General features: G+C 48.0%; 1 protein-coding gene across 1 annotated transcript; it reads right to left on the minus strand.

The window, feature by feature from the left end:
* Nucleotides 1-300: 300 nt before the first annotated feature.
* DMTF1 (cyclin D binding myb like transcription factor 1) lies at nucleotides 301-26,644 on the minus strand. The gene is given in 18 exon segments (XM_087722422.1): nucleotides 301-559; nucleotides 2,188-2,335; nucleotides 4,049-4,411; nucleotides 5,460-5,510; nucleotides 5,512-5,619; nucleotides 7,149-7,234; nucleotides 8,428-8,643; nucleotides 9,416-9,567; nucleotides 10,543-10,771; nucleotides 11,245-11,354; nucleotides 13,035-13,067; nucleotides 14,369-14,526; nucleotides 16,343-16,419; nucleotides 17,148-17,262; nucleotides 17,687-17,781; nucleotides 18,952-19,074; nucleotides 20,704-20,820; nucleotides 26,476-26,644. Coding segments are annotated over 17 exon segments (2,283 nt in total). The 5' UTR covers nucleotides 20,813-20,820; nucleotides 26,476-26,644; the 3' UTR covers nucleotides 301-449.
* Nucleotides 26,645-27,224: the final 580 nt, after the last annotated feature.

Below are 27,224 nucleotides of genomic sequence, written 5' to 3' on the forward strand. Positions count from 1 at the left end.
AATTACGTCCGATCCTCCGGTGCGACATCCGTTGCCAGCAACAGATTCTTCACTTTCAAGGAAAATCTCGATCCGGCTTTTCGGCTGCTTGAACAGCCTCTGGAACCCCTCGTAAAATAAATCTTTTTCTCGTCACGTCCCTTCTTGCTCCCGCGGTGGTTACAACGCTGAAACTATAGTCTCCCCCCCGAAGCAGGAGGACCGGTGCGGATTCTAAACGGTGCCACCTCAATTCCAGGTGCTTGTTTACTGCCGGGTTAGTGGCCTGGAGCGTTTGATCTCCTCCCTGTCCATCCCAAGCCACCTTGAATGCAGGAACTTTGGGCTGGAGACGGCGGTCTCCGCTTGAGATCAGGAGAGAGCCCCAAGGTGCCTCTGGGTCACCCCGGCCAGGTTGACCCCTCCTCCTTTGACCAACGCAGGAGATTAACGGACCAGGGAGGTCCTCCTCAGTGGCAGCTGACCAAGTTCTCCATGCCCTTGGAGTCTTCGGAACTCGGGCTGTCCAAAGAAGAGCCGATGAGGTGAGAATTCTCTCCATGGTGTTGTAAGATGGGATCTAGGAAGAAGAAAGATAACAACGGGTTGTTACACAGGTGGTTTCCTCTTGTGCTGCTAAACTCACCAGTGGTGGGTTCCGGATCCCGCTGCGATGGGGCTGGGCATCCACCACGTGCACTGGGCATACGTGCGCGCTCCAGATGCTTGGCGGAGGCTGTGCAGGCGCCATACGCTATGTGCGCGTGCACAAATGGCCCGATTGGGTCACATACAGGTAAGGAACGCGGGTGGGCGGGCCCTCCAAAGCAGCATTCCGGTATGGTGCCTGCTGGGAGCATCAGGCATCGGTACGCCTGTATCGGGACGTACCGGCCAGAACCCACCACTGTAACACACACATGCAACCTAGAACATTTTTGAAGGCCTCCTGCCTTCACCTAAAATAGGCAAGGGAGGGGAGGGAACCGGGGCGGGGGGGCAGGGGGGGGCGGGAAATGCTGCTCGGAATAGAAAAACTCTTGTTTGGACTTCAGAGGAAACCTGATGAGCATCTTTGCCAGAAGCTGAAAAACTTCATAAGTGTCCTTGCAAAGTTCAAATGTTCCCCTTCACCAAAAGTTCAGTACAGGTAGTCCTCGACTTACGACGGTTCATTTAGTGACATCAAAGCAGCTCTGGAAAAGCGACTTAGGAAAAGCGACCATTTCCCACACTTAACGACTGTTGTGCCATCCCCCCTGGGTCAACGTGATTTGCATTCCGGACAACTGACTCGGCTTTGTGACGGTTGCCGTATCCCGGGGTCGTGTGGATCCCCTTTGGCGACCTCCTCCTCTGAGCATCTGGGGGAAACCAGATTCGCTTAACGGCCAGGTTACTCACTCAACGACCGCGCCGATTCGCTTAACAAACTTGGCAGCGAGAAAGGTCACAAAAGGGGGCAAAACTCCCTGAACAAATTTCTTGCTTAGTGACAGAACCTCTGGCCCAGCGACGGCTCTAAGTCGAGAACTACCTGTAGTAGTTTCTATCCTTGGGCTGGCGGGCTTTGAAATAACAACCACAATCGCTCCATTCACGTGGAAACGCAGGGCTGGTTTTTCCTCTCTTCCTTTTTCCGTTTCCACCATAATTTGCACCAGTGAGGCTAAAAACCAACTTGGTTGTGTTTATTTTGTAGCACGGCAATAAAGACTGTACTATTTAGTGCAGTGTTTCTCAACCTTGTCAACTTGAAGATGTCTGGACTTCAACTCCTAGAATTCCCCAGCCAGCGAATGCTGGCTGGGGAATTCTGGGAGTTGAAGTCCAGACATCTTCAAGTTGACAAGGTTGAGAAACACTGTCCTAGACACTGAATTGTTTATACGCGAATGCTGGCTGGGGAATTCTGGGAGTTGAAGTCCAGACATCTTCAAGTTGACACGGTTGAGAAACACTGATTTAGTGCCCTTCAGAAGAGGAACCAGGTCTTAGCTACGATGCAGGCTTCCTCGGGAGTAGCAGCAAGCGCGGAAGCTCCCCGAGGGGCTGCGTTAAGGCCAGACAAGCAACGTTGCGGGCAAACTAGCAGGAGGAAGCTGTGGGTGGTGGGATGATTCCCCCCCCCTGGAGTCGTTTGTGAAAAAGGAGGAAGGCGGCCATGCAGAACGAGAAGGAAGCCCAGCCCAGGTTCAGGAGCCTCACCTGTCAAGGTGGTGAGAGGAAGCACCGATTCGCCGTCCTCTGTGTCATCGGACGCCTGGATGAAGCCTCGGGGCGAAGGGACGATGAGAACGGCTCCCTCCAGGGTGGACGGTGCCTCCTGCTCCTCGGCTGGCGGAGAACCCAGGTTCTGCACAACGACGAGCACAAAAGTCTTAACAGTGTGATGGCTATGAGTAACTTCATCGGCCCCTGACTCCCCCAGCCCTGCCTTAGGCCCCAGGACATGTATCCAAGGACAATAGAATAGAATAGCAGAGTTGGGAGGGACCTCGGAGGTCTTCTAGTCCAACCCCCTTCCTAGGCAGGAAACCCTACACCACTTCAGACAAATGGATATCCAACAATGGAGACCCTGTATCATTTCAGACAAGTAGTTGTCCAGTCCCTTCTTAAAGACTTCCAGTGTTGGGGCCTTCACAACTTCTGGAGGCAATTTCTGTTCCACTGATTAATTGTTCTAACTATCAGGAAATTTCTCCTCAGTTCTAAGTTGCTTCTCTCCTTGATTAGTTTCCACCCAATGCTTCTTGTTCTACTCTCAGGTGTTTTCGAGAATAGCTTGACTCCTTCTTCTTTGTGGAAACCCCTGAGATATTGGAAGACTGCTATCATGTCTCCCCTGGTCCTTCTTTTCATTAAACTAGACATACCCAGTTCCTGCAACCGTTCTTCATATGTTTCAGCCTCCAGTCCCCTAATCCTCTTTCTTGCTCTTCTCTGCACTCTTTCCAGAGTCTCCACATCTTTTCTACATCGTGGCAACCAAAACTGGATGCCGTATTCCAAGCGTGGCCTTCCCAAGGCCTTGTAAAGTGGTATTAACGCTTCCTGTAGTAGGGCTGTATTGCTATTCTCCTTCTCATCTTTGTTAATGACTTCTCCTATTGAGATCTTTATGATTTATCGCTTCTTGTTTGTATGGTAGGATTTACGATTTTTGACTTATCTCTTTACTTGCTTGTACATAACGCGGAGAGTGTCTACACCAGAGACAAATTCCTTGCGTTTCCACTCAGGCTTGGCCAGATAAAGAATTCTATAAAAGCTAAAGATTCACCTCGCCCATATCTGCTAGTCGTTCCTGACTCTAGGGGGCGGTGCTCATCTCCGTTCTGAGCTGAAGAGCCAGCGCTGTCCGAAGATGTCTCCGTGGTCATGTGGCCGGCATGACTAAACACCGAAGGCGCATGGAACGCTGTTCCCTTCCCACCAAAGGTGGTTTCTATTTTTCTACTTGCATTTTTTACCTGCTTTCGAACTGCTAGGTTGGCAGATGCTTGGAAAAGTAACAGGAACTCACTCCGTTAGGCGGCGCTAGGGATTCGAACCGCCAAACTGCCGGCCTTTCTGATCGACAAGCTCAGCGTCTCAGCCACAGCCTCCCTTGTAAAGAATTCTATAAAGAACTCTTAACTTGTTGGTAGGAAGACAGAGAAGCCTTTTGAAGAGCATGGGGGGAGCAAGGTGGCGCAGTGGTTAAATGCACCACTGCAGGCTACTTCAGCTGACTGCAGTTCAGCAGTTCAGCGGTTCTAATCTCACCGGCTCAAAGGTTGACTCAGCCTTCCATCCTTCCGAGGTTGGTGAAATGAGGACCCAGACTGTGGGGGACGATATGCTGACTCTGTAAACCGCTTAGAGAGGGCTGAAAGCCCTATGAAGCAGTATATAAGTCTAACTTGCTATTGCTATTGCTATCAACTCGTCAAGGAACCAGACGAGAGTCCTTTGATTTTCTCCCTTTTCTAAGACTTCATTTTGCCACATTGGGAGAGCCGTGGCTTCAGGCCACGTAAACCTCCGTTCAGAAGGTCGACGAGGGGTTTTTCCCCTTCCTTACCTCGGAAACGTAAGTGCCGGCCAAATCCGATGGACAATTATCTTCTCGCTTGAGGTCCGAATTCAGAATGTCGACCGCGGCTCCTCCCAGGAGCTCCGGGCTGCTTCGGCTGCCGAACTTGGGGGAACTGACGGCGGTGAAAGCGGAGGGCTCTTCCCCCGGGAGTTTGGAGGGGCGGGGGTCCTCCGTTTCCAGGGAGGTGGGCGTGCCCGCCAAATCGACAGGCTGCATGTCCGAATGGGCACCCAGTTCCGCCTGGCTGGCGGGCGCAGAAATGTCTTCGGCTGCCACGGTGCGGATGATGACGCTCGGCGCGTGGCACTGCACGGTGACGTTCTCCGTCGCGTTCAGCAGGTGCTCGGGCTGCGGGAAAGGGCCACACAAGGGCGGGTTGACATTTGGCAAAGAAAACCGCCCAGTTTATCCTCTTTGGCAAGGCGGAGGGCGGCTGCTCGGTGGCAGGCAGTTATTTTTTTTAAAAAAAGCAAGACAAAGCAGGAATATTTGCAGAGGAAACTGGAACTCGGCCCCATCCCCTCTCCCCTCTTTGCTCATCCAAAGGAAGAGAATCCCCCCTTCCCCAGGGAGGGAAATGGAAAGCAGGCCAGCCAGCTTCCTTGCCTTCTGGGTTCGGAGCGCCCCCTTCAGCTGAAGCTCGTCTTGGAGAATCCACATCCCTCCAGTACATGCGTTGTCATACATGTGCGCCTACTTACCTTCCATGAACGGCACGCACACACGTGAAAAGTCAAAATGCACAAAGCAATATTCCTGCACGTCTGACTCTGCGACCTCAACAACCACAGCACACCAGCCCCCAACTCCCTCTGCCCCCTCCTCCCCCGGGGGTTGCCCAGATCCACATTCGTTGCTTCGATGACCCTACCTAACCATCTCCTCCTCCCGCCCTCCCTCTTTCCCAACATCAAACTAAGATTCACTTAACAAACCACCGTGCCACCGACTTAACAATTGCAGTGGTTCTCTTAACAATGGTGGCAAGAAGGGGCATGAAATGGGGCAAAACTCCCTTGATAAATGTCTCGCTTAACCACGGAAATGTTGGACTCCATGTTTGTAAGTCAAGGACCATCTGTACCAGTGTGAAATCCACATTTTTTTTAACTACCGGTTCTGTGGGGCGTGGCAGGGGAAGGATACTGCAAAATCCCCATTCCCCCCTAATCAGCTGGGACTCAGGAAGGCAGACAATAGGTGGGGGCGCGGCCAGCCAGAAGTGGTATTTACCAGTTCTCCAGAACCTCCTGGATTTCACCCCTGATCCGTACTGATCAAATCAGCCAGCAGCTTACCGATCTTGCCAGCCAGAGCTCCAAACCCCCCCCCCCCCGGCCTTCCCGCCAACCTCCTCCCCACACACCCCCGGCGGTCTTCCTCTTCTGATACGTACGGACAAGGCGTGGACTATGATCTGGTCTGGAGAGGCCGGGGCCGCGGCGGCTGTCCAGGGTGACGGTGGGGCTGGCAGTCAGGGTGAGAGGCAGGCCCTGGCTGGAGCTGGTCTGGAGTAAGTAGGTGCCTGGGGTCCCAGTTGGCTGCAGGTGGAAAGACTGTGAAGGGGGGTGGGGGGGGGGAGAAGAACAAGAGAAGAAGTCAGGGGCTTCGTGGCCGTCTCAACGGAGCTCCTTCCCGGGGGGACATCCAAGAGAAGAAACGGAGAAGAAGTTCTAAAAACTCAACTGGAAGAAGGCAAAGGAGGTGTTTCTATTATCTTCTATTTGGGGGTCGTCGTAGTTGAGGACTCTGGGAGGAGGGATTCTTTGGTTTTAAAAAAGCTTTTTATTTTCCCTTTCAAATTCATTCATAGAGACACATTCTTATAATTGTTGTCTGTTCATCGTTAGTCCCTACAATCATTTTTACACACACCGTATATAATAATAATGGGTCACTTTCTTGCCACCCCATTTCTCCATCTTATTTTGCAACAACCTTACTCCTTCTCCTCAACCTCCCTCCTCTGCCTTCTTCTTTCCTCCTTCTTCTTCCCCTCTTTCCCCCCTCCTCCTCCTTACCCTCCCTCCTAATTCCCCTCCCTTACTTCCTCTGCTTTCCCCTTCCTTCCTTTCCTTCCCTCCTCCTCCTCCCTCCTTTCTTCTCCTCCTCCTCCTACCTTCTCCTCTTTCCTCCTCCTTACCCTCCCTCCTCTTAATTCCCCACCCTTACTTCCTCTGCTTTACCCTTTCTTCCTTTCCCTCCTCCTCCCTCCTTTCTTCTCCTCCTTACCCTCCCTTCTCTTTTCTCCTCCTTACCCTCCCTCCTCTTAATTCCCCTCCCTTACTTCCTCTGCTTTCTAACCCTTTCTTCCCTTTCCCTCCTCCTATTAATTAATTTATTAATTAATTTATTATTATATAAAATAAATAAATTTCCCTCCTCCTCCCTCCTTTCTTCTTCTTCTCCTCCTCCTCTTCCCCCCTTCTCTTTTCTCCTCCTTACCCTCTCTCCAACTCTTAATTCCCCTCCCTTACTTCCTCTGCTTTACCCTTTCTTCCTTTCCCTCCTTCCTCCTTTCTTCTCCTCCTCCTCCTCCCTTCTCCTCCTTACCCCTCCCTCCTCTTAATTCCCCTCCCTTACTTCCTCTGCTTTACCCTTTCTTCCTTTCCCTCCTCATCCTTCCTCTTCTCGTTGTTGCCCTTGCTTATCTCCTTTCTCTGATGGGTTCTCGCGTGGCATTTCCAGCAATCCCAACTTTATCCTTTCATACAAATAGTTTTCTCTGTTTGCATTTTTATTTCCAATATTAGTTCCACTTATGTCATTTTTCCGCTTGCATATTTACATTTTAATATTTTCTTATTTCCCCTCAAAGGGGAGGACTCTGAGAACATCAGAAGGGGAGATGCTGATGCTAGACACGCCTTCTGCTTTTCACTGAAGTAGGGGGTCTCCAATCTCGGTCCCTTTAAGACTTGCGGACTTCAACTCCCAGAATTCCCCAGCCATCTGGGAATTGAAGTCCGCAAGTCTTAAAGGGGCCGAGGTTGGAGACCCCCTGCACCAGAGCTTTCGATCTCTCGGTTAGAAGCCTTTGAACCCCTGAAAGATGTCATCCAAGTTCAATTCCGTTAATACTTACCGGCAAAATCTCAAAAGTCTGCAACGTCCCGCTGTTTAGTGTTATAGTTTCGGAGTCGATAGAAGCCGCCGGGGAATCGGCAGAAGCTGCACAAGGGGAAAGAAAACAGGACCAAAGATTCAAATACGTTCTGAGCGTATTAATTGCGAGAGAATTGTAAAACAGGACATGCACCCAGGGGGTCAAGGCAGAAATAAGGAAGTTTGCATATTAAGAAGCGACCCTGGTGAAAGTTTGGGAGAGAGTAAACGGCCTCTGGGAAGACCCCCGCCACAAACTGCTCCCTGGGATGGATATTGTTAGCTTCAGAATACGAATTAAACTGCAGCCCATCTTAAGACGGGTCGGCAACCTTACACACTCAAAGAGCCATTTGGACCCGTTTCCCACAGAAAACGCCGGGAGCCACAAAAACTTTCCCGCGACTTTCCTGAGCGGCTACAAAACCAGCATACGGAGTCGAATTAAACATTCTGTTTTCTTGTGAAAGTTTTCTTGGATTTATCCATGATTAGCCTACCAGGGATCAAAAAGCTCAATAAATAAGGTATCACACATTGGCGATTATGACGCACATTTTGAGCGACAGGGAGCCGCAACAGAGGGATGGAAGAGCCGTACGAGCACCGCCCCCTAGAGTCAGGAATGACTAGCACATCTGTGCAAGGGAGCCTTTAAGGCCAAAACCTCTGTAAAGCCATGCTCCGCTCCGAGTAAATTTCGTGTTTTTGCAATCTTGGCAAATACGGAATATTATGAATATTGGCAACAGTGCCACATGGAAACGTATTTTAAAGAAGGAACGAACATTTGGCAGGATCGTGAGTGACACTGATTCAAATCTTCTTCTCTCAGTCTTGGCAATTCCAGAAAGATTCCGGAAAGTGGAAATTTTGAGTAGTTCGAAGAACCGGCAAAAGAATCTGGCTGGCCCCAGAGTGCAGTGGGAATGGGGATGTGGCAGCATCCTTCCCCTGCCACGCCCACAGAACCAGTAGTAAAAAAAAAATGAATTTCCCCATTGCCCTTGTCCGAAGGGAACCCCCTCACCCTAACCCCTCGCTGGCTCTCGTTAATTCGCAATGAAATGAAAGCAATGATGCTCGTCCAGCTTGTCACATCATCGGGGTCAGTGCCATGCAAGGCAAACCAGCCATGTTTCTCCCCTGTAAACGCTGCTGGTTGCCCCCCCCCCCATCCTGCACGGGAGCCCCTTGACTGGAGAAGCAGCAACAGGATCTGTGTCGAGAGAGAGAGAGAGCTTTGGCGAGCGACTCACAGAGGTGGGTGATCTGCAGAGGGATCTGTAGGGCTGCCACGGAAGCAGGAGAGCAGACGGAGGTTTCCTCCAAACGGGTCATGCGGATCTGGACGTGTTGAACCCCGGAACCAGGATGGGAATTTGGCAGCCCGGGTAAAGATTTAGCATCTGGGAGTTGGTGAGTGGGGGCATTTTTCTGGCTTTCGTGCAGTTGCCTCAGGCCTTTGATGAGAACTGGAACGGGGAAAAAAAGCCAATTCCAGGGTTGCTGGACAATGAAACCGAAGTCAACATTTGCAATTAAAAAAACAGCAGGTACCAAGAACAATTAGGAGTACATTACATCCACATCCAAGCAAATCGGAGCGAGTAAGATCCTAGACTCTGAATCCCTCCCTTAAGCCACCTGCTCAGTTATTTCGGCATTTCCAAACCTCAACAACTTTTGAGACGAGCGGATTTCATCTCCCAGAATCCCCCGGCCGGAGTTGGTTGCCAAGATTGGGAAGGGTTCGTTATTTTAACTCCAGTCTCTTCAAGTTACCAAAGGGAAACGCGACATTTCTCTCCCAGGCTGGGATCTGGCAACTTTTTCCAAATTTTACAAATCTTGATTCAAGTTCCAAATTGTTGTTTTGAGTTTGAAATTAGACGGTTTTTTTTGCGGGAGGGGGGAAAGGTTGGGCTCCCATCCCTCAACCAAGTGGGACGCACAACTCCGTGCGGATTTTGATGGGAGAATTTAAAAACGGGGGATAGATGCCGGAGAGGAACTGGCCGAGTGAGAAGGAGGAGGCGTCAAGCGGGGACATAGTCTTGAATTCTTACACAGCCGAAAAAGGGCAAAATCTAACCCCATTTGAATGCCACTGAGCCTGATCTAGTGCAGGCCCAGGTGCAGACTGTGAGGGTTCCTGTAAAACAGGCATACAAAACAATAAAATACGAGCTGAACTGAACTCTTCGGTCCGAGAGGAAGCCAGGAATTAGGCCTAGGTGACTTTACCGGGAAATGACACCTCTTTGTGGTTCGCGATCTGCCTCTTGATGGTCCACCATTTGCTCCGGAGCCACTGGGGGGAGCGGACGCTGCTCCATCCTTCCGCCAGCAAATCCCAGTTGATGCCATTTTCATCCGCGACTTCTAGCTCTGCTATTCTGACAGGAGAAAGAAATGGTTCCTTTTACAAATGTGAGCCTTTGGGGATGCTTTTTTAATTTTTATTTTTACAAAGAGATCACACAATGTGTGATGACCCTGGGAACAACACAGAGATAACATAGGGAGCTGGGAGTTCAAACTGTCCCTTTGTTGTTCCAATTGTACCTAACACTGTGAGCGCCAAACCTGCGGAGCAATAAATCCAGCAGGAGCAAATCAAGGAGTTCAGGAAGCAAAGGATGCAGGTAATTAGTCCGAGGACTCTTAGGAAGTTCAAACGTCCGGCACTCAACACTTCAGGAACTCGGCATTTGTTCCCAACAAATGCCCCTCCCCACACCGTCTCCTTAAGCCTCACTCCCCAGGTGTGCCTTGAGAAGAGGGGCGGGGCGTTCTTCTCCCAAGTAGCCTCCCGAGTAGCCCGAGTTTTCTCAGTCTGCGCCGTTCTCGCCTTCTCCCCACTCTCCGTGCTCTTGGATCAGGAGAGGGTGGTCCTTGCTCCTCGCCAGAGCTCTGTCTCTCATGTTCATCCTGCCCGCTCCTCCCTGTCTACAAACTCTCCCAATCCTGAAAGGCCCTGCCCTTCCCCATTTTCCTCCGAAGCCAATGAAGGTGGCTTTAGCTGGGAACAGCTAAAGAACGAGTCGACTTGGGAGTAAGGCCACAGGTGGACGAGGAACGGCCCCTCCCAGAGGACGTAAAAGAGGGGGGAAAGGGGGAGTGGAGTTTGCAGGAGACAATGAGGTCATTCCTGCATTCTTGCCGAGTATTGCGGCGACTGAACGATATCGGCCTGGCCACTCTCCAGAGCCTGAGAAAGGTCGGTAATTGGGAACGATCTTGAAAGACTGTGGGAGAGGAAACGCTTTGCTGGTATTCACTGTCAATGAAATAAAAGGGGTTTATGGGGAGGGGGCTTCGTGCTGCTGGGTCAGAAGAGGCCAGCCCTTCCCAAGCCCAGCGGTGCAAACCTGAGGATGAGGTTGATTTCGTCTTCCTTGGTCCACTCGGTCCCTCCGCTCTGCTTCCAGTTGAGGTAGTTGAGCCATTTGGAGCGGCACTGCTTCTCCGACCGGGTTCCCACCCGCTCGGCCACCGCGGCCCAGGAGACTCCTTGCGTGACGATGTCCCCGGGCTCCGTGCTGGTCATTTCGTGGACCACTTCAGCCAGCCTCCTCTCCTCTTTCTCCGTCCATTTCCCTGAATTGGAAACAACCGCAATGAAAGCAATAGCAGTCGCACTTAAGACTCATATACCACTTCACAGCCCGCTCTAAGCCAGTGGTTCCCAAACTTGGCAACTTTAAGACTTGTGGACTTCAACTCCCAGAATTCTCCAGCCAGCAGAGCTCTGCTGGCTGGAGAATTCTGGGAGTTGAAGTCCACAAGTCTTAAAAGTTGCCAAGTTTGGGAACCACTGCTCTAAGCGGTTTACAGAGTCCGTCTCTTGCCCCCAACAATCTGGGTCCTCATTTTATGGACCTCGGAAGGATGGAGGGCTTAGTCAACCTTGAGCTGGTCAGGATCGAACTCCTGGCAGCGGGCAGAGTCCGCCTGCAATGCTGATTTCCAACCGGTGAAGCACCATGGAGAGCGGTAGATAGATAGGATATATAGGTAGCAATATCACTTAGATTTATATACCGCTTCACGGGTTTTCATGACCACCGTACCTGTGTTACAGGTGTCCTTCATCAGCCGGCATCGGTCTTTTACGGAGGAGGCGCTCCGTCCGAGAGCCGCTCCGATCGTCGCCCAGTCATTGCCGTGCTTGATTCTTAATCTAAGGGGGGAGGAAGGGATTCATTTTTGCCCATCAGGACTGGGAAGATCAGCTGCTTCTGACTCAGCTCCCCAAACACTACAAAAACCCTCTGAAGTGAACTGAAAATATCCTGTTCTTAGGAGTGCCGGCAGCCCTGGCAAAACGTTTCTCTCTTACTGTGTGCTAACAACTCCCTCCGGCAGGGAGATGAATAGTTGCCTGCCACATCTGTTCATCTCCACCTCCAGCCTTTCGTCCCCAGAACTAGCAGTGGTGGCTCTTCCGTCCCAAGGACCGGCCCATAGATTTCCACTGCTCTCCTCTCCTCTGCCTTCTACACATCTGTGTGTCAGGCACTGGGCCCAGCTGTTCCTCCTCTTCCTCATCAGCCACCTCCAGACCTGGGGGCTGCTGAGTCTCCATCTGAAGGTTGACGGAGGGCCCAGGCTCTGTCTCTCTCTCTGACAGCTCCATTCCCCCCCCCCCCCCCCGAGCTCTCAGGTTGCCTTGATGCTGGCCCTGATCCCCCCTCCTCCTCCGATTCGGCTGCTGTTGCACGGTGGGCTAATGTAGGCGGATGGCAATAGCAGCGAAGAAGCCAAGATAACCATTCCAAAATGTAAATGCGGTTTGGTACAGTTCAGTAAGAGTTTAATGCCTCTGTGTGGGAAGTTGAGATAGGAGCGGCTTCCCCATCCATTTGGGGTGGTTCTTCCGGTATTCCTCCCAGGGGGCTGAAGGGATGAGGGAACCCCATGGAGGCAAGTTGGGAGGGAGGTGAAATGGGATGCCGGGGGGGGGGGGGAAGCGCTAAGGCTTCGACTGAGCCACAGTAATCAGCTGCTTCCAGGGGATCCTGGCAACGTCCTTCTTTTTCCCTTTTGAGCAATTGTTGGTATTGTGTGTTTTTTTTTAGATATATAAGTGTGATGGCTGGTCACTGAATTCTTGGCATGTCCTAATGCAGCTTTTTTTTTGCATTTACTCAGCCAAGTCAAGACCTCCACAGTTCCTTCCAACTGTGTTATTGTGTTATTCTGCATGATACAGAGTGTCAGGCCCGCAGCAATCTTTTCTTTTGGGTCTTTGGCCCCCCACACTTTTTACTATTCTGCTATGCCTTTTCTATGGTGGGAAAATGGGAAGGGGGGATTGTACGGAGTTAGATGATAGGTAGCCATAACAACATTCTTTCTAGAAAGCCAAAGTCATCCTTTCTCTTTGGACCTCTGCACCTGACCGGAACTGGGTGGGTGGAAGCTGCCAGCGTGGCAGTGGAAAATTGGACCATGGGATGGACTTGTGGGTGTGGGGGCAAGATCTTCAACTTCACAACTGGGGTGGGGAAAAGCAGGAAGCCTTCAGATTCGGGTTTCCCCAGATGTGCCAACTCAATACATTGCAACTTTGAGCAATGTCCAATTGGATTGGACTCGGATTTACTTTTGGATGCTATTTGGAACCCAGACATTGAGCACAGAATTAACGAAGCCTTTCTAACCGAGCTTTTTGGCCCAAAGGAAGCCGAAAGGCCTCCCTGCAGGGAGGGGTTTTGCGGGACCATTTAATCCACACAATCCATTTTGATGACGTCCCTTCTCTCCCTTGAGTGTAAATTCAGGAGCCTTGACTTGTCCATCTAAGGTTCTAGAATGGGGTATGAACAACTGGCAACATCCGGTTGAAATAAAAACTTACTCTTTGAGCTTTTCAATCTCTTCGGGGGTATACCTGTTAAAAACATGGAAACGGCATATTGAGTGAAGATGTAAAAATAGACCTTCAGTATACAAATCCGTCTTGGGGCTTGGGACAAAAGGAAAGTCACGAGGTCTCTTGTCCTTCGCTATCTTGCCTGCAATTTCCTAGCTTCCCATTGTCAGGAATCGTGATTTTAATGAGGATCAATAGCAATAGCAATAGCAGTTAGACTTATATAGCGCTTCATAGGGCTTTCAGCCCTCTAAGCGGTTTACAGAGTCAGCATATCGCCCCCAACAACAATCCGGGTCCTCATTTTACCCACCTCGGAAGGATGGAAGGCTGAGTCAACCTTGAGCCGGTGAGATTAGAACCGCCGAACTGCAGAACTGCAGTCAGCTGAAGTAGCCTGCAGTGCTGCATTTAACCACTGCGTCACCTCGGCTCAATCAGCAGGAAAGGAAGCTGCGTAATTGTCTCATAATTGCCACTATAGCTAACTAAACTAAACTAAACTAGCTAACTAAAGTAGGAATCATCTCTGCCTTGAGGTCATTCGAGCCGTATCCCAAAGGGGCTTTTCCAGGAGGCAACGGGACTTTCTTAAGTTTTCTTTTGAAGGCGCTTCGCTTCTCGTCCAAGAAGCTTCCTCGGCTCTGACTGGATGGTGTGGAAGGGAAGGGCTGATGATACTCCCGGCAGGTGGTTCATTTGCAAACTTGGAGGTTTTTCCTCGGGGGGGGGGTCACCTCAGTGGTGCATATTTGCAAACCTCCCAAGTGGCCTCAACGACCCTCTCAAAGGATGCAAAGGACCAGCTGTCTGAATGGAGCATAAATCATTCCTTCCAGTCGGAGCTGAAGAAGCTTCTTGGAGGAGAAGAAAAAGGTCTTCAGAGAAAAGGAAGAAAGTCCAGTTGCTTCTTGAGATAAAGCACCTTTGGGACAACCATGACTTAATTTTCTGGCCAGTCCCTTCATTATGACGTTCTAACACAGCGTTTCTCAACCTTGTCAACTTGAAGATGTCTGGACTTCAACTCCCTGAATTCCCCAGCCAGCGAACGCTGGCTGGGGAACTCTGGGAGTTGAAGTCCAGACATCTTCAAGTTGACAAGGTTGAGAAACACTGTCCTAGACACTGAATTGTTTATACACGAATGCTGGCTGGGGAATTCTGGGAGTTGAAGTCCGGACATCTTCCAAGTTGACAAGGTTGAGAAACGCTGTTCTAACATTTTAAGCCTGCACGCCACTCTTCCGCCTGGGGCCCTGGGGCTGTACCCAACTCACAATCCTCCCCTCCGGGTCAAACCTCAGGAAGGTTCCTACTTGCCAACGTGGTTTCGGTCGTCGTACATGCGAAGGACACGTCTATAAACCGCAAAGAGAGGCCGGTTCAAACCCCAGGCGATGGTCCTGTAGAAATCTTTCCTCTCGTCTTTGGACATCTCAAAAATGATCTCGGTGGCATCTTTGATCCCACGGGCCTGGTTCGTACGGAGAGGACAGTTTCAGTTTCCCCCCCTCCCTTGACACAAAAATTAAAAAACTGATTTTGCTTCTCCTTTCTTTTTTCTGGCAGCCCCCCCCCCCAAATCAGGAGGTCAATTCACACGCTAAATCACTCTGAGCCACTTCCTGTTGACAAACGGGAGGGCAGGAAAAAATAAGCCAGGATTTGATTTTGCAGGTTTTTATAGAGGGCAGCTGAACAAAATCAAATCTTATATACTATTGCTGGGTTATTACAAGGCTTGTAATAATAAACAGGTTTAATGTGAGGCTAAACAGAGATGGCAGCGATGTTTTTTTTTCCTTTTGAAAAATAACCAGCAACTAGGAAAAGGTGCAAAATTCATTTCCCTTGAAATCAACATGGAAGAGATGACCTCTTATTTCTTGTTGTTCGCCGCCCTGAGTCCCTTTTAGGGAATAGGGTGGCATATAAATAAAATAAAACTTAAACTTAAACTAAACTCTAATGGGTTTTAAAATCAAAACAAGGATGTTTGAATCCGTAATGTTTATGTGTGTGTATATTGCATTTGTGCTGATAAATAAATAAAGGGAGACTAGTATAGATCTATTTCAAGCTATTTAGCTTCATCAGCTAGCCATACCCTTACTGGGATTCGAACCTGGGCTGTATTGCATCTTAGGCAGATGTTTTAACCGCTCTGATCCGTTATCAGCTGAGCCAGGGAGAAAGGTATATATTTAAAGTCACAACCCCTGGTATGCCCCAATTATGGGAGGAAGCTAACTGCTTCCATTCTCTGTCCATCGGCTCGTCACAAGAGACCATCCAGACAGAAAGCCCAATATTTTTACTGTTGCCTTTTTGTTACATTTGTGTAGTATTTGTGCTGATAAATAAATAAAGGGAGACTAGTATAGATCTATTGCAAGCTAATTAGCTCTCATCAGCTTGCCATACCCTCACTGGGATTTGATGCTAGCTGATGAGAGCTAAATAGCTTGAAATAGATCTATACTAGTCTCCCTTTATTTATTTATTTATCTATCTATCTATCTATCTATCTATCAATCTATCTATCTATCTATCTATCTATCTATCTATCTATCTATCAGCACAAATGCAACACAAATGTAACAAAGGCAACAGTAAAAATAATGGCTTTCTGTCGTGATGGTCTCTTGTGACGAGCCGATAGACAGAGAAAGGAAGCAGTCTGCTTCCTCCCATATTTGGGCATACCAAGGGTTGTGACACTAAATACATACATACATACATACACACACACATACATAAAATGAAATCTATTATAAACAAATCCAGCTGAAATGTTCTTTATAGGCCTCTCTCTCTCTCTATGGGAGGCAGGCCGATGCTTTCACTTTTAAGAAAAGGCTGAATCCGTGTCAGTCGGGGTCAAGCGGAGATTCAGGATGTCCCAATTTAAGATTCGTTGGCTTCACGCCAACTATTGAGCCTCTGATTTAAGGCTCTGAGAAGGTCAGACAGCCCCACTTTAAACAAAAGGGCCATTCATCATCTGGCTGAATGGGTAAGTAGAGAGCCTGCATGCTGCTCAACCAGATCTTCTGCTTTATGAGCTCCTGCAAACTCAGGGGAAGAGACTGGTCTCTTCAGGTACGGAGCGAAAGGGACTTATCAGTACCCGGAAAGGAGTTTTTTCCTGGAAACGTGTGTGTGTGTGTGTGTGTGTGTGAGAGTGTGTGAGACAAGAGAGATGGGAAAGCTCTTATGGAATCCCACTGATGGAAAGACCGAAAGAGCAACGTCTGAAACTAGGACGCGTATTGAGAGCAAACACAAACCTTCAGATAGCGCTCAATGTTGCTCATCAAAATCTGGATTTCTTCCTTCGACCACATGCCCTGCTTCCACTTATGACCTTGAAAATGGAGAAGAAGGCCGTCACACACGGACACTCTACGAGCACTTCAACTTACGGGGGAACAATTGGCACAGAGAAGCCGAGAAGGGTTTTCTTAGATCTGCTTCTAATCCAGCAGATGAATTTTAAGTAATCGTTCATAACCACTTCAGCATTATTAATTTTTTAGTATAAGCTGACAGAGAATGGCAATTATTGGGTGGCTTAAAACACAGTAAATGAGATAATTAAATCACAGTATCGTGTTTTTTCCCAACGTTTTCCCGAGTCATGCAAAGTGGTTTTATATCTGAGCACCCAATTCAGCAATCTCTTGTATTTTCAAACACGCAACAAATTTAATACCGTATGGACAAATTCAACGCCAAATTTAATGTTGGCTTTAAGCACTGATAAATCAATGCCTCAAACTGGAAATGAAAAGTTTCTATTCATTCTAGAGAAGAAGAAAAATGTAAAGGCCAGAATAGCAGAGAACCCAATAAAATGCAAGTTCTAATAATTTAGCCGTACGCTAAAAAATAAATAAATATAAATATTCATTAGCTCCCATTGCAAAAATAAAAAAAAAGCTACCATGTTGTCCTCAAGTTCTTTGAATAAAACAGGTGGATTCCTCTCAAAACAACGTCCTACTTTTCCGTCATGCAGCCAATTCTCCCAGGCCTCCCTCGGCCCAGAGACCCCCCCCCCCCGCCCTCCGCCAATAGAAAACATCAACTTGCCTTTGTTCGTGAGACAGTCCTTGTCCTCTTTGGTGGTGAACCAGGCCTGACTGACAGCCGAGACTTCTTCGTTGGCTAGAGAAGAGATTTCGTCCAGCTGCTCGTTCTGAAGGATCTGGGAGGGGGAAAGGGGAGAGGAGACCCTTTAAATCAGGGCTCCTCTGACTTCAACAACCTCCAGAAGGGGGGGGGACCAGCCGTGGGCTTCACATTAGCACTGGTTCGCCCCCCCCCCGCGTACTCGCTCACTTTGGCCGTCCGTGTACGCGCTGGGCTCATGGGGGCGGCTTCTGCACAAGCGCCCGGACTAAAAAAATGTGCCCAAATGGGACGGTACGGAGCCGGAGCAGGTCGGCAGGCCCACCCACGATTTCCACACCAGTTTGGGCGATCCGGTGCGAACTGCCTGAATCCCACCTCTCCGGCCCTCAGAATATAAACAACCCCTTTCTTTGATAAAGCAAGACTCTGTTTTATGTCCCACCAGAGCCACGGCGGCCCAAGATTGCACGGGGAGACCCCCCCCCCGGGAGACTGACCTGAATCTGAGTGACCGTTCCTTCGTTCACCTCATGGTCAGCTACTTCTGTGGTGGCTGTCATGGTCACCTCAAAGCTCTGGTCGCTTTCTGACACTGGAAAGCAGATCAAGGGTTAAGCGTCGCGTGTAGTGGGATTGCGGCCCATATTCCCTCTCACCTGTGCACAGCAGAGACCCCCCCCCTCCCATCCTCAGTAGGAGAGCAGGTGCTCGGTCAGCTGCCTCCCCTGGCGATTCCTCTCTTGCCACCTGCTTTCTTTAGGGCCCGCCTGGTCTAGTGGTGAAGGCGCCTGGCTAGAAACCAGGAGACGGGGAGTTCTAGGCCCACTTTAGCCATGGAAGGCAGCTGGGTGATCTTGGGCCAGACCCACTCCCTCAGCCCAACCTACCTCACAGGGCTGTCGTTGTTGTTGTTTTGGGGATGTTTGCTGCCTTGAGGTGCTTGCGAAAATAATATAAGTGATATATGAATGAATGAATGAGTGGATGGATAGATGAATGGAATGGATGGATGAATGAATGAATGAATGGATAAATGAGTGGATGGATTAAAGTGGATGGATAGATGAATGGAATGGATGAATGAATGGATAAATGAGTGGATGGATGAAAGTGGATGGATAAATGATTGGAATGGATGAATGGATGATTGGAATGGATGAATGGATGAATGGAATGGATGAATGGATAAATGAGTGGATGGATAAATGTAGATGGATGGATGGATGGGTGAATAAATGAATGGAATGGATGAATGAATGAATGGATAAATGAGTGGATGGATGAAAGTGGATGGATAAATGATTGGAATGGATGAATGGATGATTGGAATGGATGAATGGATGAATGGAATGGATGAATGGATGAATGGAATGGATGAATGGATGAATGAGTGGATGGATAAATGTAGATGGATGGATGGATGGGTGAATAAATGAATGGAATGGATGAATGAATGAATGGATAAATGAGTGGATGGATGAAAGTGGATGGATAAATGATTGGAATGGATGAATGGATGATTGGAATGGATGAATGGATGAATGAGTGGATGGATAAATGTAGATGGATGGATGGGTGAATAAATGAATGTTTACAGACTGGGGTATGGAATAGTGGATCTCTTGACCAGCCAAACCAAAATCGGCTTGCCCCCCCATTTCCACAGACCCTCTTCCTGCCCCCCCCCACCATGTGGTCCCCCTTTAGCAGCCCCCTCCCTTCCTCAAGCGGCACCTGCAGACCCTTCAGGAGGAGCCCTTACTTGGGAGCGCCACGACCGAGATGCAGGGCGGGTGCCCTTCGATGCTCTCGTCATCTTCCGAGGACAGGCAAAGCCTTTTATGGGGGGGCTCACTGCCGTCTTCCGAGTCTACCTCGTCTGCCTCTAAACGCCCACGGAGAGAAGGAGGAGGAGGAGGAGAGCCATCAGGCCCAGAAGGGAAGCCATTCAGACATTACCCCTTGCTCAACCGCCTACTGCAGGTCATGGAAAGACCCCGCCTGGCACTCAACTGGAAATCCCAGGGAGAAATGGAGTCATTGAAAAAATCCCTGTTTTGGTCCCGTGCCTGAAAAATATTCACATTTTAGCTCTTGGTCCAAGGGGCAATCGCCATTATTTTCCCCTTGTTATGACCCTTTCTTTCAGAGTGGAGTCGGGGCGACTGAGTGGAGCTGAGCATTTGCTGGCCGGATGCCCTTCCTGACGCCTACATAGAGTTCACAGCAGATATTCCTCTTTGGCCCAGAAAGACAACTATCTGCCGCTACCTAGGATCGTACTCTCAACCTTCCGAGTTGGAGGGGAGCGTCTTCAACTCTAGACCACTGCGCCCTTCATGCCCCTGCCCCTTTTGCAGTCCCCGGAGGCTAAGCAGCTAGCATTTACTGGTGTGCTTCTTCACTTATAAGAAAATAATAATTAAAAGATGCATTTAAAAAGTTCATAAAGTTTGACTTGCTCTCTGGTGCCATCCCACGCGCCCTCTAAAGAATGAATGGCCTAATTTCCTTTTTCTTTTAAAGTGCAACTTCCAGTCCTAATACTTTGCCCATAATATCATTAAAATGAATTTTCTTTCATCCAATTTTCACGCACATTAAAATCTCATGGCTTAAAAGAGTGAGTCATTCGCTGCAATAATCAAACCCTTATAAGGGACCATTTGTTGTTTTAACGTTTTGGTTTGCCCAATTCCAATGGAAGTCATTGAACCCTTTGTGCAGGTGTTGGGCAATTAATGACAATCGCAGTTGATCTGGCCTCATCCTCCCACATCCAATTCCAGCCTCAAGCAACTTGAGCGTAAGGAGCAAAGTGGGGCAAAACTCCTTCTGGAGAGCCAAGGAAAATTGTTCTTAAGAGGGAAATGGCCAGGCTGGGTCAGGGCTGGCCCCTTCCTCCTGCCTCAACACGATGGGTCAGAGCTGAAAGCTACTGGAGAGCTGCCAGCCCAGGTTCAAGACCCAAACACTGTGTGATGGAGTGAGCTCCCGTTCCTTGCTCCAGCTCCTCTCTATCTAGCAATTGGAGCGCAAGCAAATGCGAGTAGATCAATAGGTGCCACTTTGGTGGAAAGGTAGCAGTGTTTTGTGCGCCACGCTGTCCACGTGACCACGGACATTATCTTTGGGCAAGGCTGACCCTCTTGGGCAAGAAACAGAGACGGGCACAGTGCCAGAATTGGACAACGACCGGACAGGGAAAGCTTCCTTCACCCCCTTTTTAAACCATGCTTCAGCAGTGTGAGCATGGCCTATTTTGAGGGCTGGGATTCAGGAAGTGAAATGGGTGTCTTGAGGAAATGCAAGTCTTATCCATTGCAAACCTTAATTATTATTTTTTAAAGGACATTCCTGAAATTCCTCCAGGAAACTAAAATTCCCAGGGACCCTGAAAACTGTCTCTCCCAAACGGGCCGTGCAATGAAGCCCGATATCTTGGTCTGAGGAGGGATTGCACATTTGAAACAATGTGGAGGGAGCCTGCAGTCAAAGAACAGGGGTTCTATACCATCCTGAGGGCAGTGAAGAATGAGGTTTCCTTGAGGGTCTTGGGTCAGAGTCACAGAATTCACGGTTTCCACTGTCACTGTGTCAGATTCTTCTTCAACTGTGGTCATAATCAACTCTACAAGAGAACAATCACAGGTTAAGTCACGTGGCCGTTATTTACCCACACAGGAGACTATCTGAAGGTCAGGGTTGAACTGCGTGGTGGTTTTCCTCTTGCGGGCATTTCATTATCCAAAAGAGTCATCTAGCCCTGATGATGTTACCCAGTTCAGATAATGAATCGTCTGCAAGGAAACAACCAAGCTCAGAGGGCACCAAGAACCTGCTTGTCCCTTACTTTGAACCTACAACCTGCTTATTTAGCTCAGAATCAAAGAGGCCCTCAGTACTTCATGAAAGGCAAGTAAAAAACAGGTGTGTTATCGACCTGGGCAGAAAACATCTTCTCCTCGTGGGGTTCATTTTATTTCTTGCACCTTCTCATTCATAACTTCAAAAACAAACCCTCTGAGAGTGGTCCTTTGAGAGGAGGATTACCAAGAAGAAACCCACCGTCTCCAAGGAAGAGAAAGTTGAGGGACAGAGAAATGCAAGGGTTGGTTAAGATTTTGGGAGACATCTGGTTCATCATCTCAATGCTACAGAATCCACGAGAGAGGGCTGTCCCATCTTTGTTGAAGCGTCTCCGGGGGGAAGAAAGTTCATCGGTTCCTGAGGCAGTTCAGGTCCCTCCTGGCCATCTCTGACCATCTTGAAGCCGAGTCATGGCAGCTGGACTTCTTTGTCTCGTGAAACGCTTCGCAGCTGGTCCAAGGAGCTCCTTGATTCTGAAGGAGTGGGTTATAGATGCCCCCCATTCCTTATGCTGCTCTTTCGTCAGGAAGATCAAGACCACTTCACAGGCTCACACATGAGGACCCACCAAGGAAAACGGATTAAGGAGCTGGAAGGTTTACATCCCAATGATGGTCTTACCTAAGTAGACTCTCCAGATTTGGGGAGAAATGAAATCTCCCTGGGGGAGATATATATGGGGTACTCCTCACCAACGTCTTCCATCGACCTTCAAGATGGTTTTCCTGATGTCCAACCGATCTCGATGTTCTCGCGATGTTCTTCTGGTCTTCTCTTCAGGAGCCCCCTCCAACAGCTCTCCCCCCCCCGCCTCTTCTACATTCAGATACTGGAAAAGGGCTCCTGGGTTGCCCCACCCGTCTTACACCCCTTTTGATTCTTATCACTCAAATCAAAGGCTTTGTCATTCATGCAGCAGGGATTCCTCTTGTGGGTTGATGCCCACTGTTGATGCTTCGCCAAGTTGAGGTCCTCGAGAATCTTGATAAATGTGCTCTGAGGCCTTTTGTTAGTTTTGCTGTCCTCCCTGTGAGGTAGTCCAGACCAGAAGCACCATAAGGAGCACAAGTCTACCTTTATTATAAGGTTACATTAACGGACTCTTGCAAGAGTGAAAGTCTCTCTCCCCTTTTACTCTCCTTCTACTCTTCAGAAAGCTAAGGAAGGGCCCCTTCCAACATGCTTCTCCTTCTGGGACCGGAGAAATCTTTTACACGCTGGTTATCCAGACGGTGAGTCTTCCACGTTCATCCCCACATGCCATGACACCAGCTTTGTGACATCTGCAAATTTGTTGCGTTGAGGTGGCTAAGCGCGGACGGATGTGTGTGTGTGCAACTGAGAAACAGCAAATGTGAACAGGAGAGTTTTACTCGGTCATTGTGTTTTCCGAAGAACCTGTTGTGCCTGGTCCTTGCGTTGGGAGTGATTTTTGTGTGTCCCTTGACCTGCATTGTGTAACTGTCTTAGACACACCTATCTAGAACACCCAGCAAAAGGGGGGGGGGGAGAGACTTACAAGATCCATGTGCCTCAACAGGCGAAGAGAGTGTGAATGCCTGGCCATGAGCCTCCGCACACAGAGAATTTTCAATTTAGCCCTTTCATGAAACAAAAAAACGGAAACCTCACAGAGATGCGATTAATGTGCGTCTTCTCAAAGCTCTCAGATGCCGGGCCCTGGTGATGCCTTGCTCAGCAGGTTGGACAAAAATGAGAGCAGGCCAGTGAGGGAATAATTTATCGGGGGTGAAGAAGGAGGTCTGCAAACAGCACAACCCCACCAGGTGCGTCTTCCTGAAGAAGAGGACGGGAGGACCCTGGCAACACATCGGTTTCAGTGCTCGGCTGGAAAAAAACCAACTGGGAGGAAGATATTCGGGAGAGGGAAAAGGGTCTCCGTGCCAAGATGCTCAACATCACAAGCCTGTGCTATGACGCATGGGAACGCCTGCGCTGCTGCCATCTGAGGAAGACGGCCAAAACTTAGGGCAGGAGGAGGGAATGAGCACCCTGGGACTCCCATTAGGTGCTGCACCTGATGATTCTTGATGAATGTATCTTGTCTTTTTATGGACACTGAGAGCATCTGCACCAAAGACAAATTCCTTGTGTGTCCAACCACACTTGGCCAATAAAGAATTCTACTTTCCTCTACTCTACTCTATTCTATTTCTATTCTATTCTGTTCCATTCTATTTACATTCTATTCTGCCTTCTATGCCATTCTATTTATATTCTATTCAGAATTCTCCTATTCTCCTATTAGATGAGATGAAATTCGGAGGAAAAATTTACAAGAATGATAGAAAGATTTTATAGTACCCAGACAGCCAAAGTTCTGATGAATGGAGATCTAATGGAAAAGATTTAAATAAAAAAAGGAGTCAGACAGGGATGCCCTCTCTCCCCTCTGCTATTTATACTGACCTTGGAAACTTTATTAAATGAAATTCGGAATGACCAGGGAATAAAAGGTTTAAGACTTAAAAATGAAGAATATAAAGTCCAAGCCTATGCCGATGACTTAGTATTTGCCTTAGAGGACCCATTAGAATCTAGTTTGGAACTAATTCAAAAATTAGTAGAATATGGTGAAGTGGCAGGACTAAAGATTAATAAGGACAAAACAAAAATGATAACTAAGAATATGACAGAATTCTCCTATTTATATTCTATTCTGCATTCTATTCTATTCTGGGACCACACGACCCTGGGACACTGCAACCGTCGTAAAAAGGAGTCCGTTGCCAAGGGTCTAAATTCTGACCATGAGGATTCTACTGGAATGGTGGTGTGAAGAATGGTCATGTCACTTCTTCAACTGCCGTTGAAACTTTGAACGGTCCCTAAGTGAATTGTTGTAAGTCGAGAACTGCCTGCATATCACTACTATGATATCCATGGGGTTCTTCTGATCATGAGGTTTTCTTTTCATTGTCCTGCTCTCCTCCTTGAGTTTCCGTTTGCCCAGAGGTCAGTTCCAGACGGTTTGGTCTCTGACTACCATGTTCGTTGCAATCGACATATTTAAATGTAATAGAAGATTAAAAAAAAAAAAATAGTCCTCTCCATAAATCTGTTTCCAGAGCCCACAAAAATCTGTTGCAGCTGATGGCACCTTTGAAATCCAGCCCTGATTTGATCAGCCAAGTTGATCTGAGAACTGAAATGGATTTCGAAACACTATTGTGTATTCTGTGCAGGTGTAAAGTAAAAGAACAGTTTTTGAAAATACAGTGGAAGAAAAGAGACATTTTGAAATATAGTTTTTTATTTGTCAAAGCATTAAATCAGATTACATACTTTGTGTAAGCATAGAAACTGAAAAGATGGAGGCACTTTATTTCAGAGTATTTAGTGGTAAAATATCCATTAATCTACTTTTTGCTTTGGAATCTCCTGGTTTGGTTGTCAATTCTCTTCCGAAGATCCCAATATTGTTTATGAAAGAGAAAAATCCTAAACAAGAACACCCAGCAACCACAATAACGCAAAACCTCTCAGCACGAATGTTAAAACAATCAAATTCAGGAAAGGATTTGTTTTATGTTAAAATAACACTGACATAACTAGGCTAATGGTTACTTCTACTAGAAAAGTAAATTATATTAAATGATATTGGAACATCTTTTAGTCTCAAAGCATAACCTTCAATGATTCAGTACCCCAAGATTTTGCAATAGCAGGAAATCTTACATGGAGTGTGGGAGATAGAGAAAGAGAAGAGGGAGAAAAGGAAGGAAGGAAGGAAGGAAGGAAGGAAGGAAGGAAAAATCATCAATGTGGGCAGAATATGAGACAGTTCATTTGCTGTAGTGCAGGTATGGTGTGTAAAATTACCATTTTACATTTTATGCACTGAAGACATATTCCTTGGGTGTCCAAACACACGAGACCAAGAGAGAATTATATTTCCGTTTCTCATACACGCGTGTACGCACACAAACAGCTTTTATACATCATAATACCAAAAACAACTTATTAGATTTGGGACCCTCCCAACTCCCAGTGGCTCTGGAGACCTGAGAACAATCACAGAAATAATATAAAATGATTTAAAAAAACAAAAACAAAATAACAGGTGACAATGAAACTGGACGCTTTTCCTCACCAAAGGCCCCGGACTTCTAATATCATTCATCTGTCATCTATCAATCATTTATCTAAATTCCTATATATATATATATAAAGGAGGAGAACCTTGTGGCTTAATGGTTAACATATCTGCCTAATATGTAATACAGCCCAGGTTCGAATCCCAGTAAGGATATGGCTAGCTGATGAGAGCTAAATAGCTTGAAATAGATCTATACTAGTCTCCCTTTATTTATTTATCAGCACAAATAAAAAAAAAGAACAGAAATATAACAAAGGCAACAGTAAAAAATATTGGGTTTCTGTCGTGATGGACTCTTGTGACGAGCCGATTGACAGATAATGGAAGCAGTTAGCTTCCTCCCATAATTGGGGCTTACCAGGGGTTGTAAAAATCTTATATATATATATATATATATATATATATATATATATATATATATATATATATATATATATATATATATATATATATATATATATATATATATATATATATATATATATATATATTTATATTTATATTTATATATTTATATATTTATATATTTATATATTTATATATTTATATTTATTTAGTGTCACAACCCCTGGTAAGCCCCAATTATGGGAGGAAGCTAACTGCTTCCATCATCTGTCAATCGGCTCGTCACAAGAGTCCATCACGACAGAAACCCAATATTTTTATTGTTGCCTTTGTTATATTTGTGTTATATTTGTGCTAATAAATTTTTCAGCACAAATATAACATATATATATATATATGTATGTATGTATATATATATACATACATACATATACATACATACATATACATACATACATACATATATGCATATGCATATACATACATACATGCACACACACATATTTCTCATATATACATACACGCATATGTAGATGCAGGCTCACACACACATATACACATACACATACATATATGTATACATACATGCATATACAGACATCCGTGCGCACACACATGTACACACACAGAGAGACGCCCTCAGAGGATCATCCCTGCTGAGGTTCCCTAGCGAGGGCCATGAAACGTTTGCAAGGAAAGAAGGAGGCCCAGAGACCCCCCCCAAGGACCCTCCCTCCCTCCCTCGGGGGGCCCTTTTGAGAAGCCCCCCCCTCCAGACGCCCCCCGGGGGAGAAGCCAGGGAGGGAGGGGGTGTGCTTGTGTGTGGGGGGGACCTACGGGGGGGGGATCTCCCTGTCTCCATCTCTCTGCCCCCCCCTCCCCGTCAAAGCCCCCCTCGGGGGAAGTCGCCCCCCCCCCGCCCCCGCCCGATGGTCTCTTCCAGGGACTTACTTCCTGTTTTGGGTCCGGGCACTTGAGAGGCCAGGATGGAGGCTCCGAAATGCCAGGATGGAGGAGGCGACGCCCGCCCGCCTCCCTCCCTCCAAAGCGGCGGCAGAGGCAGCGGCAGAGGCGGAGGCGGAGGCGGCACCAGCGGCGCAGGCCCAGGCGGCGGAGGACCCAGGCAGCGGAAGGGGCGGCGCCGGAGGAGCGGGCACAGAGAGCCCCGGGCAGAGCGGACCGGAAGCCACCCCCCTGGCGCCTCTTCTCCCTCCCCATCCTCTCCCTCCGCTCCCCTCGTCTGCTCCAATGGCCGCCTTCCTCCTCTCTATCCTCCCTCCCCTCTCAAAGCCCTCCTTTCCTTTCCTTTCTTCTTCCTGGCAGAGGAGGGGGGGGGGAGTGGAGGAATGGGGTCAGGGGGGCTTCTTCCACCCCCAAAAGGGATTCCAACCTGGCTCTCTTCCCACCCTCCTTGTTTAAAGACGTCCCCTCTGCACTCTATGCTCTGTTCTGCGCTTGGACGGGAGGCCACAAGGAGATCTCAGTTGGAAAAGAAACATCCTGGAAGAAGGCGATAGAGAGTCTCTTCTAGGCTCATGCCTGGAAGCTTTGCAAATCCCCCCTATCTATGAATGTCTGATCAGATGACATGCGCTAAATTGAGAATAATAACAGTACTACTAATCATAATCACAATAACAATTGAGAACCAATAATAATTGAGAAGGCAGCAACTGACAGAAAGTGCCGCCTATGCAAAG

This window comes from Thamnophis sirtalis, unplaced genomic scaffold, assembly GCF_051295495.1.
Source record: "Thamnophis sirtalis isolate CommonGarterSnake01/CBP01778 unplaced genomic scaffold, rThaSir2_p1.2 scaffold_9, whole genome shotgun sequence".
NCBI classification, from domain to species: domain Eukaryota; kingdom Metazoa; phylum Chordata; class Lepidosauria; order Squamata; family Natricidae; genus Thamnophis; species Thamnophis sirtalis.